Source organism: Somniosus microcephalus, chromosome 8 (assembly GCF_052327205.1).
Source record: "Somniosus microcephalus isolate GS21.2 chromosome 8, FLI_Smic_1.0, whole genome shotgun sequence".
NCBI lineage: Eukaryota > Metazoa > Chordata > Chondrichthyes > Squaliformes > Somniosidae > Somniosus > Somniosus microcephalus.
In genome coordinates, this window is record NC_140994.1 from 203,681,392 (window position 1) to 203,694,316 (window position 12,925).

General features: G+C 39.8%; 1 protein-coding gene across 13 annotated transcripts in view; it reads left to right on the forward strand.

The window, feature by feature from the left end:
• Positions 1-12,925, forward strand: part of LOC147114055 (rho GTPase-activating protein 26-like) — a 249,495-nt gene that overhangs the window by 172,004 nt on the left and 64,566 nt on the right. For 12 of the 13 annotated variants that reach the window (XR_015079339.1, XR_015079340.1, XR_015079341.1 and 9 more), the window contains exons 17-19: positions 164-269; positions 1,603-1,762; positions 5,795-5,936. The exons of the other annotated variant lie outside the window; for it this stretch is intronic. Coding sequence is in view for 8 of the 12 variants with exons in the window: in XM_085995616.1 (XP_085851742.1) it covers positions 164-269; positions 1,603-1,762; positions 5,795-5,936 (408 nt within the window). In the remaining 4 variants the exon portion in view is untranslated. The remainder of the gene's footprint in view (positions 1-163; positions 270-1,602; positions 1,763-5,794; positions 5,937-12,925) is intronic. 13 annotated transcript variants of the gene reach the window in all.

The following is a 12,925-nucleotide window of genomic DNA, read 5'->3' on the forward strand; positions in this document are numbered from 1 at the left end:
GGTTGGTTGAAAGGAACCTTCCATTATTAGGCCTCTCCATTAGCTGAAATTAGACTAACTTGCGAATTATTACTGTGGCAAATGGGTACTAGGGCATTTTTAATTGGGAACACCAGACTTGCTGGAGGTAAAGTACTGTAATTCTATTTTTGGTTCCTACTAGAGTTGGATAATCCAGAATCGAGGCTGTCTGAGATACACAAATATGTGCATCGGCTACCAGAAAAGAACAGGGCAATGTTGGAAATAACGATAAAACATTTGGCAAAGTAAGACAAATCTCCTTGCTTTAGTTGGTTTAAAAGGGTTTTTGTCTCTTTGAAGCTTTCATTCATATTTTCTTTACAAAATACATACTCTTCTATATAATAAATATTGAAGTTAATAAAATGACAGAGTGTAAAATGTTTGTGCACAGTTATGGTGTACTCTTGAGCAGCAGGCCAAGGCTTTATGCCTTCTGTTTATGGCACTTAGACTGTGTAATTTTGGTAGGGTGGTTGAGGGAAGCAATGATAAAGAGAAAACAATCTCGGACAGTTTTTTTTTGTAGCTGTTTATAAGCTGGCATTGAGAAATGTAGGAGTAGATTGCTTCTTTAGGCACAAATGGTGTTACAGGCAGCTACAATGTACTAGGTTGTTTTCTTGCTTTACAGGGAATCACCTAGCTTTCTCTGTGTTTCACTCAGTCAGGTTTAAGGTGGAGAAAAGAGTTCCCTTGTGTTAATATTTTTATAACACATATTTGTTTTAAAATATCTACAAAAGTTCCTTTTTAAAGGAGGTACATCTTACAAAATTGTCAGAATTAAGCACAACAATTAATACCCTGTAACAAAGTCCATCCTTGCTTTTTGTGAAAAGCATGGCATCAGGTCAAATGATTAGAAACAATAATCTAATTGAAGCTTTTGAATCTGAAAGCATGTTTCTCTGTTGTCAAATGAATCAGTCATGGGGTATATTACCATAGTAACATTAGCTTTCTGAGCTTTAACCTTCAACGTACTGAATCAGACTTATTTTCACCTCTCAATTAGCTAAATTCCTGATGTGATTTGGATATGTCATTTACAAAACATACATCTATTGTAAATGATCATTCTGTCACAATTTTAAAATTTAAATTGTATTTTATTGTGATATCCTTTGCAATTCATTGAGATATTTTTCCTAATATTCTTTCATGGATCGTGTCTATGCTATAATTACATCACAAACACCTTACTTGTAACCTTTTGATATCAGTTTAACTTGTTTATATCAGAATCAAGTTACAAGTAACTTTCATTTTAATTACCCAGCTCATAGTTGAGTCATATTGAGTGACTCCGTGAATAACTGTGGTTACTGAGTCTTGTGACATCCTTTATGCAGCTTAGGTTTATTTTAAGGTGTCTGTTATTGTTGTGTACAAGGCAGCCAGTATCGGTCATCTATTCAGTGTTGGTTTGGCCATTTTCCTAGAATTTGCTAATCAGCTGTCTGATTTTTGAAAGATGTGCTGGTAGTTCTGATTTGTTTTGAGTAATTGCAATATTTTAGAATAATTTTGCTGCTCAGTCTTCAATCGGTGAGTTCATTCTCTCTTGTCACCCAGGGTGTCCGGTAACCACAAACAGAATCTGATGACTGTGGCAAACCTGGGTGTGGTGTTTGGACCAACTCTGCTCAGACCACAGGAGGAGACTGTAGCAGCAATCATGGATATCAAGTTCCAGAATATAATTGTTGAGATTTTAATAGAAAACCATGAAAAGGTAAGCATTTCAGAAAACGGCTCCGATTCAGTGGTGTACAGGCATCCATAGCCCTTTGCCGTAGAATCATAGAATAGTGCAGTACAGAAGGAGGCCATTCGGCTCATTGAGTCTACGCTGACTCTTTCACAGAGCAATCCAGTTAGTCCCACTCCCCCGCTCTTTCCCCTATCCCTGCCATTTTTTCTCCTTCAAGTATTTATACAATTCCCTTTTGAAAACTACTATTGAACCTGTTCCATCACCATACCAGACAGTGCATTCCAAATCCTAACCAATCATTGCGTAAATAAGAATTTTTCTTCATGTCGCCTCTGATTCTTTTGCCAATCACCCTAAATCTGTGCCCACTGGTTATCGACCATTCAGCCATTGGAAACAGTTTCTCTTTATTTACTCTATTTAAACCTTCTCTGCTCTAAGGAGAACAACCCCAGCTGCTCCAGTCTATTCACTTAACTGTAATTCTTCATTCCTGGAATCATTCTAGTAAATTTCTTCTATACCCTCTACAAAGCCTTCAGGTCCTTCCTAAAGTGCGGTGCCCAGAATTGGACACAGTACTCCAACTAGAGCCAAACTAGTGTCTTTTATATGGGTTTAGCATAACCTTCTGCCTTTTGTACTCTATTCCCCTTCTAATAAAGCCCAGGATCCCATATGCTTTATTAACTGCTTTGTTAACTTGTCCTACCGCCTTCAAAGATTTGTGCACAAACACCCCCAGGTTTCTCTGTTGTTGCACCCCCTTTAAAATTGCACCATTTAGCTTGTATTGTCTCTCCTCATCCTTTCTTTCTAACAAAATGTACCACCTCACACTTTTCTGCATTGAATATCATCTGCCTTGTGTCCCTGTAATTTTTTTTTGGGCTGCGCAGCCCATTCAAAAATCCGCGCATACGCGGTTTTTGCTTTAAAAGTCGGTGAGACAGGTGCGCAGGTCTTCCGCGTGCACCTTAAAAGGAACATTGGTGACCTCCACCCATTCTACCAGCATATCTATGTCATATTAAAGTCTATTACTATCCTCATTATTATTTACTACATTTCAGAGTCTTGTATCATCTGCAAACTTTGAAATTTTGCCCTGTATACCCAAATCCAAGTCATTAATATATATCACAAGGAACAGTGGTCCTAATACCGACCCTGGGGAACACCACTATATGCTTCCCTCCAATCTGAAATATAACCGTTCACAATTACTCTCTGCTTTCTGTCCCCTAACCAATTTTGTATCCATGCTGCCACTATCCCTTTAATCCCATGGGTTTTAATTTTGCTAACAAGTCTATTATGTGGTACTTTGATAAACGCTGTTTGAAAGTTCATATAAACAAAATCAACTGCACTACCTTCACCAAACCTCTCTGTTACATCATTGAAGAACTTGATCAAGTTAGTCAAACACGATTTGCCTTTAACAAATTTGTGCTGAATTTCATTTATTAACCTATACTTTTCTAAATGCCAATTAATTTTGTCCCGGATTATTGTTTCTAAAAGTCTCCCCATCACTAACATTAGGCTGGCTGGTCTGTCGTTGCTGAGTTCATCACTCTCTCTCTCGCTCCTTTTAAACAGGGGTGTAACATTTGCAATCCTCCAGTCCTCCTGTACTACCCTATATCCAATAAGGATTGGAAGATTGTGGCCAGACTCTGCAATTTCCACCCTTACATCCCTCAGTAACCGAGGATGCGTCCCATCCGTACCGGGTGACTTTTCTACTTTGAGACTGCCAACCTTTTAAATACCTCCTCTTTGTCTATTTTTATCCTATCCAATATTGCTACTGCCTCCTCCTTTACTGCTACATTGGCAGCATCCTCTTCTGTAGTGAAGACAGATGCAAAGTGCTCATTTAGTACCTCAGCCATGCCCTCAGCCTCCGCAAGAAGATCTCCTCTTGTCCCTAATCGGCCTCACCCTTCCTTTGACTACCCTTCTACTATTTATGATCTCTAAATTTTCTTGATCACTTTTGCCATAGAGGTACTGTTAATAATATAATAATACTAATAAAGGAACTCTGTGACACTGGGCAGTTCAAAGAGGGTAAAGGATTGAGTTGGACAGGAAAAACAACTATGGTGTGGTGATATGCTTTGTAGACAACTTTAACATTATATAAGTGTGTGTGGCTCACTAGAATTCAAACACAATTTTTTTTGAAAATTGTACATGACACAATTTGCATTGATAACAATGAGGTGGAGAGGGTGCTTAACAATCTGTCGGACAATGTAGAAAATCATGGTGTTCGCATCTCCCAATGATGCTGGAAAATGCATAAAATTTTCTTCAGGGAATGCCCACAGATCTCCCCAAGAAGGCTAATTTAGCACTCGAACTCCCATCAGAAATTTCCAAATCCGCTTCAACTATAATCCATGCTATTGTGGATTTGATTTTGATTTCCTTCAATGTTAGTGGAACATTGGATCCACTTGCAGTTTAAGTTATGATATGCCCATGCTCCACTGCACATTTAGTTGTATCTGTTTTCGCATGTCATGGCCCTGTATTAATGGAAGTTTTTTTAGCTCTTTGAAGCTATCGTCAGCTTTTGCTACTTTTTTCAGTGTATATTAAGAAAAATTCTCGTCTGTTAACAAATGAAACAATGTGCTTAATTTTTTTGAACTATTTAAAAGTTAATTCTCACTATTTTAATAAAATACATGCTCTATTCATAACTGCAATTTGGAGAAATACCAACTGTCTGGTTTAAAAATGATTTACTTCATTACTCCATTGTACTGTCTAAACACTGAGATACTTAAGGAAGTCATCTCACACCAGCTTGAGTTGAAAAGGGTGCAGCATAATTACAGACTGGTGCAACACTGCATTTAAAAAATGTCTAGAAAGTACAATGGACTTCTTGAAAACTTTGAAAAGGGGAGCAGAGTTCTTTGCCTTTGCACAGTCAGCAGTATAATTCTAGTCTGGCTGAGTCATTACACTTGGAAGATGGCAATCGGAGATCTTCTAGTGAGATTTCCTTAGAAACCTAATTGTGAGGGCATGGGGCCTGAATTTCAAATGTTCCCCAGATGGTCCACAGGGTCTCTGAGGTCATTCAAATTCTGATTTTTTTTCTTTGCTTTGGACTTGCTAGCATGTTATTTCTATTGCTGTGTACTAATAAAACATTTGTGCAATATTGGCTCTGTTTACCTTTGATACTATTCTGAATATACAAAAAAGACCAGCAGGTCCATCTATCCTGTCCCATACAGTTGTGATGCCTTGTGCATGTCACATAGCCCCCTGGGAGAGGTGAAAAACCAGATCAAAAAATCCACAGCCAATTACAGAAAATAAAAATTGACCGAAAAATTAAGGATTTAGTCTGTGATTGAATAAGGTTTATACTATCATTATCTAACTTGTCCAGATATAGTTTATGTTTAGAAATTGTATGCAAATTAATAAGCTTTACCTGTTTAAACCCCTGTGTTAAGCAAATTCTGGAAACTGGATCACAAATAATTCCATCATTAAAAAAAATGCATTGAATAGTAAGGTGGAAAGTTTGATTACAGCTAGGGCAGCAGTAACCTTGAGCATATATCTGTACAACAACTGATTGCTCTACGATTTTACTGATTCCTGAGAAGGCTAGTGGGGGGGGGGGGGGGGGGGGCGGGGCGGGAGGAGGTTGACCTCGGTGACCTTGAATTAGAGAGGGAAGAATCTGACCGGGTTCTTGCTCCTGATTTCTGTCCAATGAATCCTGTTGGAAATGTGCATGTGGAGACATTGGATGAGGACATAATGGGCTTGGCAGTGAAATGCTCTGCTATTGAATAGCATGCTTACACTTGCTGTCTAGGCTCCTACACAAAGGATGACTGCTTGGGTGAGGTGTCTGGCACCTGTGGAGCCATGTGCCATTAGGGGAAGGGGAGAACATCGGTGGGGCTAAGCTCTTAAGATGCCAACTCCAGTGGTAGTAGCCTGCTTTTGGCCAATATTAAAATTCAGAATGTATGTGAAGATTTCTTTATATACCATCCACAGATTTTCCAGATGGTACCAGAAACTGCCACAATTCAACCAAATCTATCGCTGAATTCTGCGCAAAAAAAGAGTTTTGAGTGTAAGCCTCCCTTATGTAGCCAGAGACCTTTAATGTTGTTTCAGACAACTTCAAATGAAAATGGTAAGTAACTGCAATCATTGGTAAACTCATTGGTAACTGACCATTGTTCTTTTATCTTGTCTGTACTCTATACCCATTTACAATACCTGCCCGTTTCCACATACACAAACTAAATCACTTGTTCGCATAGTTTATTACATTAACTTTCTTCGCTCATCTCAGTTTATAACTAGCATTTTGGAGCAGCTGATGCCAACATAATGAAATAAAGCAGATGTTCTGCATGTATAGCTGCAATATTGCAGTTAAGAGGCCATGAATTTCTTTTGACATTTGCTGAGTTAAAAAATATCCTAGTTGATCAATGGGTGTTGCAACTGGTGAGAAAAGTATTTTTGATCACTGTTACAGTTCAAGTTTTCTTAATACAGTTAAATAATCGTTTCCTCTCTGCCCATATTTAACAAATAATACTGAATTGCAAGAAATTGCTTACTGAAGATTACATGAGATACATTACAAGCATTTCAGTATCACTGTCTAAAAATCTTTGCGCTCAAGGTCCTTCAAATTCTGCCAACCATCATTTTCCTGTACAAATTTGTCCACGTGCAAATTGGCATAGAAGCAGACAGATCAGGATAATTAACACATGGCTAAAGGGCTGGTGTGGGAAAGAGGGGTTTCTTTTCATGGGACACTGGCACCAGTTCTGGGACAGAAAGGAGCTGTACCGATGGGTTGGGACGCGTGTCCTAACGGAAAGGGTAAATAGGAAAGTGGCAAAGGCTTTAAACTAGTAAAATGGGGGGAGGGATCTACGAGAAACGTAACCAGCCTAAATATAAACAAAACGGGAAAAGAGAGCACAGGAAAGAATAAAGTAAGGGAGGACATTCACGGCAAGGGAATAAATAGAGTTATAGAACAGAAGTCTAAAAAGATGGTTAAACATAAGGTGAGAGGCAATCCTATTAAAAATCAGTTAAACTGTCTGTACAGCAATGCACAGTGTCCGTAATAAAACAGGGGAGCTGGAGGCAATCATACTTTGCGAGGAACCGAGACATGGCTACAGAAAAATCAGGACTGGGAATTAAACATTGCAGGGTATAACATATTTAGAAAAGATAGGGAGGGAAAAAGGGGAGGTGGAGTAGCTGTACTTATTAGGGATAACCTAATGGCAGTAGAAAAAAGTGACGCAGATATCCGCGAGACAAAAATAGAATCCATATGGATAGAGATAAAAGATAATAAAGGATCAATCACACTAATAGGTGTCTACAGACCACCTAATAGTGGAAAAGAGGTGGAGGAAGAAATATGCAGACAAATTAGGGAAATAAGTAAAAAAAAAAAAATAGAAGAATAATCATGGGGGATTTCAACTACCCTGATATTAATTGGCCAGAAGAGGTAGGTAAAGGGGATAAGGGAATGGAGTTCCTACAATGTGTACAGGACTCCTTTCTAACCCAATATGTAAAAAGCCCAACAAGGAAGGATTTGCTACTGGATCTAGTAATGAAGCAGAGCAGATAAGAGAAGTAAAGGTAGGGGAACATATAGGCAGTAGTGACCATAATATAATGTGCTTTAAGATGATAATTGAGAAGGACATAAGTATGACAAAAACCAGGTTAATAGGTTAGAGAAAAGCTGATTTTTGAGGGGCTGAGAATAGAACTTGGGGGAAAAAAATGGGCGACAATATTGGCAAACAACGATGTAGAACAGCAATGGGAAACATTTAAAACGGTGTTCAGCAGAGTGCAGGAAAAATATATTCCGCTAAAAGGAATGAACAAACTAAACAATAATGAGACTCCATGGATGAATAAAGCCATAAGGGAAAAATTGAGGGTAAGGAAAGAGGCATACATTAAGTACATAGACAGCAGGGGAGTGCATGATGAGAGAGAATACGAAAAGATTAGGAGAAAAGTCAAAAAAACAATTAGGGAGGCAAAGAGGAACTATGAAATTAAATTATCAAGGAACATAAAACAAAATAGTAAAATATTTTATAGGCACATCAATAAAAAAAGGAAGGAAGATTGGGATGGGAATAGGGCCATTAAGTGATAGTCAGGATAATACCACAGGTAACAATAGAGAAATGGCAGAAATATTAAATAATTATTTTGCTTCAGTATTTACCAGGGAGATAGAACAGGTGGACATGACATTGGATGATGAGATTAGTAATGAGATAAGCGCATTTAAAATAAAATAAAAAAAGGGGATATATTAAATAAATTAATCAAACTCAAAGAGGATAAGACCCCTGGTCCAGATGGATTGCATCCACGCATTTTAAAACAATCTAGGGAAAAGATAACAGAGGCATTGCTACGCATATTTAATAATTTGTTAGAAAAAGGTATAGTGCCAGAGGACTAGCGGATAGCTAACATAATACCGATATTTAAGAAGGGGGATAGAATATGTCCAAGGAATTATAGACCAGTCAGCTTAATGTCAGTGGTAGGAAAAATAATGGAACTAAAGGAGAAAATAGAACATCTAGAAACCAATAATAAATAATAATAAACCAAAAATAATGAATAGTCAACATGGATTTCAAAAGGGAAAGTCTTGCTTGACCAACCTTATTGAATTTTTTGAAGAGGTAAGAGAGAGTAGACAATGGTAATGCAGCAGATGTAATTTATCTGGATTTTCAAAAGGTCTTTGATAAGGTGCCACATAATAGACTGATGAACAAGGTCAGAGAATGCAGAGTCAGCGGACAAGTAGCAGAATGGATTGCTGGCTGGCAGGACAGAAAGCAGAGAGTAGGAATAAAGGGTAGCTATTCACAGTGGCAGAAGGTGGGTAGTGGTGTTCCTCAAGGATCAGTGCTGGGATCACTGCTGTTCACAATTTACATTAACGATTTACACTTGGGAATCAAAAGCATAATTTCTAAATTTGCAGAGGACACCAAATTGGGGGGATAGTCAATACTGAGGAGGACTGCAACAAGTTACAGGAGGACATTAATAAACTTGTGGAATGGGCATATAATTGGCAAATGAAGTTCTACACAGATAAATGTGAGGTATTACATTTTGGTAGGAAGAATAGGGAGGTCACATATCACTTGGAGGGTGGAGGAACAAAGGGATCTCGGAGTACAAATACACAAATCACTAAAAGTTGCGACACAGGTTAGCAAGGCCATAAAAAAAGTAAACCAAGCATTAGGGTTTATTTCTAGAGGGATAGAATTGAAAAGTAGGGAAGTTATGCTAAACCTGTATCGAACCTTGGTTAGACCACACTTGGAGTACTGCATCCAGTTCTGATCGCCATATTATAAAAAGGATATAGAGGCACTGGAGAGGGTGCAGAGAAGATTTACAAGGATGATACCAGAAATGCAAGGGTATACATATCAGGAAAGGATGAACAGGCTGGGTCTCTTTTCTCTTGCAAAAAGAAGGCTGAGGGGTGACCTAATAGAGGTCTTTAAAATTATGAAAGGTTTTGATAGAGTGGATAGAGAGAGAGTGTTTCCACTTGTGGGGAAGAGCATAACTAGAGGCCATCAATATAAGATAGTCACCAAGAAATCCAATAGGGAATTCAGAAAAAATTTCTTGTGGAACCTGCTACCACAGGGAAGTGGTTGAAGCGAATAGTATAGATTAATTTAAGGGGAGGCTATCCATGCATATGAAGGTAAAGGGAATGCAACAACAACTTGTATTTATATAGCACCTTTAACGTAGTAAAACATCCGAAGGCGCTGCACAGGAGTATTTAAGACAAAATTTGACACCGATCCACATAAGGATAAATTAGGGCAGGTGACCAAAAGCTTGGTCAAAGAGGTAGATTTTAAGGAACGTCTTAAAGAAGGAAAGAGAGGTAGCGAGACGGACAGGTTTAAGTAGGGATTTCCAGAGCTTAGGGCCTAGGCAACAGAAGGCACTGCCCCAAAAGGTTGAGCGATTATAATCAGGGATGCTCAAGAGGGCAGAATTAGAGGAGCGCAGATATCTCGGGGGGGGGGGGGTTGGGTGGGGGGAGCTGAATGAGATTACAGAGATTGGAAGGGGCGAGGTCATGGAGGGATTTGAAAACAAGGATGAGAATTTTGAAATCAAGGCACTGCTTAACCGGGAGCCAATGTAGGTCAGCGAGCACAGGGGTGATGGGCGAACAGGACTTGGTGCGAGTTAGGACACGGGCAGCCGGGTTTTGGATGAGGGTTATGCTGATAGATTTAGATGCAGAAAGACTGGAGGCGGCTCGTGTGGAGCATAATCACCGGCATGGACTGGTTGGGCTGAATGGCCTGTTTCTCTGCCGTATATCCTATGTAATGCTATGTAAATTTCTCGCTTCCAATATGCATAGCTAAAAAAGCACATCTGTCTTTGAAGTGTTGCTGCAAGCCTTTAATCCTACAGCAACACTGGATTTCCACCCCCAAAAGATCTTTGAGTATAAATTCCTTTAAAAAGATTCAAACTGAAGGATCGGCTACTTTTTTCTAACTTTCCTGTTTCCCAGGTATTTGAGTTCATCACACTTCAGATGTTGCACTTTATAACAGATGCAAAGCTCAGAGTGAAAGCCAGTCATTTCCTGCTGGTTTCTGACGTTGAGGAGGAACTAAGGATTTACTGCCAGCTGCCTATCTATAGAGAAACAATTACCCTGCAGTTGAGCTCCGGGTATGCGTAAGAGTAATTGCCTTTTAAATGACCAGGGTGTGCCATTTACAGCAATTAGGCTCGAAAGGAAAAGAATTTCAACTTGACTGAATTATCAGGAGCAGGCTGTATTCTGTCATTTTTGCATTAAAGTTAGAATTATTAGAATTTGAATTAAGTGTAGTCTAATTCATTTTGTGTTGCATGGCATATTTTCAACTGACCCTGTATAAAGAAGCACATCCTGTAACTTGACCCTGAGCAACAGCATGGATATATGCTTGTTATTTAATAAATATTGGTAAATATGTCATGGTTCTGTTTATTAATTGTACTTCAAATTTGCAACATTTTCAAAAATAATTTTAGCAAATGTTTTAAAAGACGAAACATGTTTGTACGTTAGTATGCATGTAATGAAGACATTATCTAATCCAATATTTTTTAATGAATTGTTTGAACAACTAAAGTTCAGGATAAGCACAAAACAACCCTTTCTCTTTGCGAAATCACTTTGTTGTTGCTGGTGATCTTTATTTGATTTTAGAAGAGTTATTTCATGATTCTCTATTTTGATATTTTTTATCACACGACAATTATGTGATACTTAGGAGTTAATTAGGATTGTCTTTAAGTTGACCCACTTCCTGCTCCTTCAACCTTATTCCCACCAAACTGCTGACCACCCAACTTCCTTTTCTGACTCCCATGTTAGCTGACATTGTTAACGGTTCTTCCTCCTCAGGTACTGTCCCCCTCTCCCTCAAATCTGCCATCATCACCCCTCTCCTCAAAAAAAACAACCCTTGACCCCTCCGTCCTTGCAAACTACCACCCCATCTTCAACCCCCCTTTCCTCTCCGAAGTCCTTGAGCATGTTGTCGCCTCCTAAATCCATGCCCGTCTTTCCTGCAACTCCATGTTTGAATCCCTCCAATCAGGTTTCCGCCCTGCCATAGTACCGAAACATCTCTCAGCAAAGTCACAAATGACATCCTCTGTGACTGTGACAAAGGTAAACTATCCCTCCTCGCCCTTCTTGACTTGTCTGCAGCCTTTGACACGGTTGACCACTCCATCCTTCTCGAACACCTCTCTACCGTCATCCAGCTGGGTGGGAACTGCACTTGCCTGGTTCCATTCTTATCTATCTAATCATAGTCAGAGAATCACCTACAACGGCTTCTCTTCCCGCTCCCGCATCGTTACCTCTGGTGTCCCCCAAGGATCTATCCTTGGCCCCCCTCCTATTTCTCATCTACATGCTGCCTCTTGGCGACATTTGAAAACACAGCGTCAGTTTCCACATGTATGCTGACGACACCCAGCTCTACTTCATCACCACTTCTCTTGACCCCTCTACAGTCTCTAAATTGTCAGATTGCTTGTCCGACATCCAGTTCTGGATGAGCAGAAATTTTCTCCAGTTCAATATTGGGAAGACCGAAGCCATTGTTTTCGGTCCCTGCCACGAACTCTGTTCCCTAGCCACTGACTCCGTCCCTCTCCCTAACATTTGTCTGAGGTTGAACCACACTGTTTGCAACCTTGGTGTCATATTTGACCCTGAAATGAGCTTCCAACCATATATCCGTGGCATAACAAAGACCGCTTATTTCCACCTCCGTAACATCGTCCGTCTCCATCCTTGCCTCAGCTCATCCGCTGCTGAAACCCTCATCCATGCCTTTGTTACCTCTAGATTTAACACTTCCAATGCACTCCTGGCTGGCCTCCCACATTCCACCCTACGTAAACTTAAGGTCATCCAAACTTCGGCTGCCCGTGTCCTAACTTGCACCAAGTCCCGTTCACCCATCACCCCAGTGCTCGCTGACCTAAATTGGCTCCCGGTTAAGCAACACTCCATTTCAAAATTCCCATCTTTGTTTTCAAATCCCTTCATGGCCTCGCCCCATCCTATCTCTGTAATCTCCTCCCGCCCCAGAACCCCCCCCCGCACCGTGATACCTGCGCTCCTCTAATTCTGCCCTCTTGAGCATCCCTGATTATAATCGCTCAACCATTGGTGGCCGTGCCTTCTGTTGCCTAGGCCCTAAGCTCTGGAATTCCCTGCCTAAACCTCTGTCTCGCTACCTCTCTTTCCTCCTTTAAGACACTCCTTAAAACCTACCTCTTTGACCAAGCTTTTGGTCACCTGCCCTAATTTCTCCTTGGGTGGCTAGGTGTCAAATTTTTTGTCTAATAATATTCTTGTGAAGTGCCTTGGGATGTTTTACTATGTTAAAGGTGCTATAAAAATACAAGTTGTTGTTGTTGTTGATGATTGTACAAGGAATCAACTGTGGCACTTAACAGTCTTAATTGTGAGTATATGTAGTTAAAGTGATCAGTTTCTGGTAGGTTCGAAAACTCAGT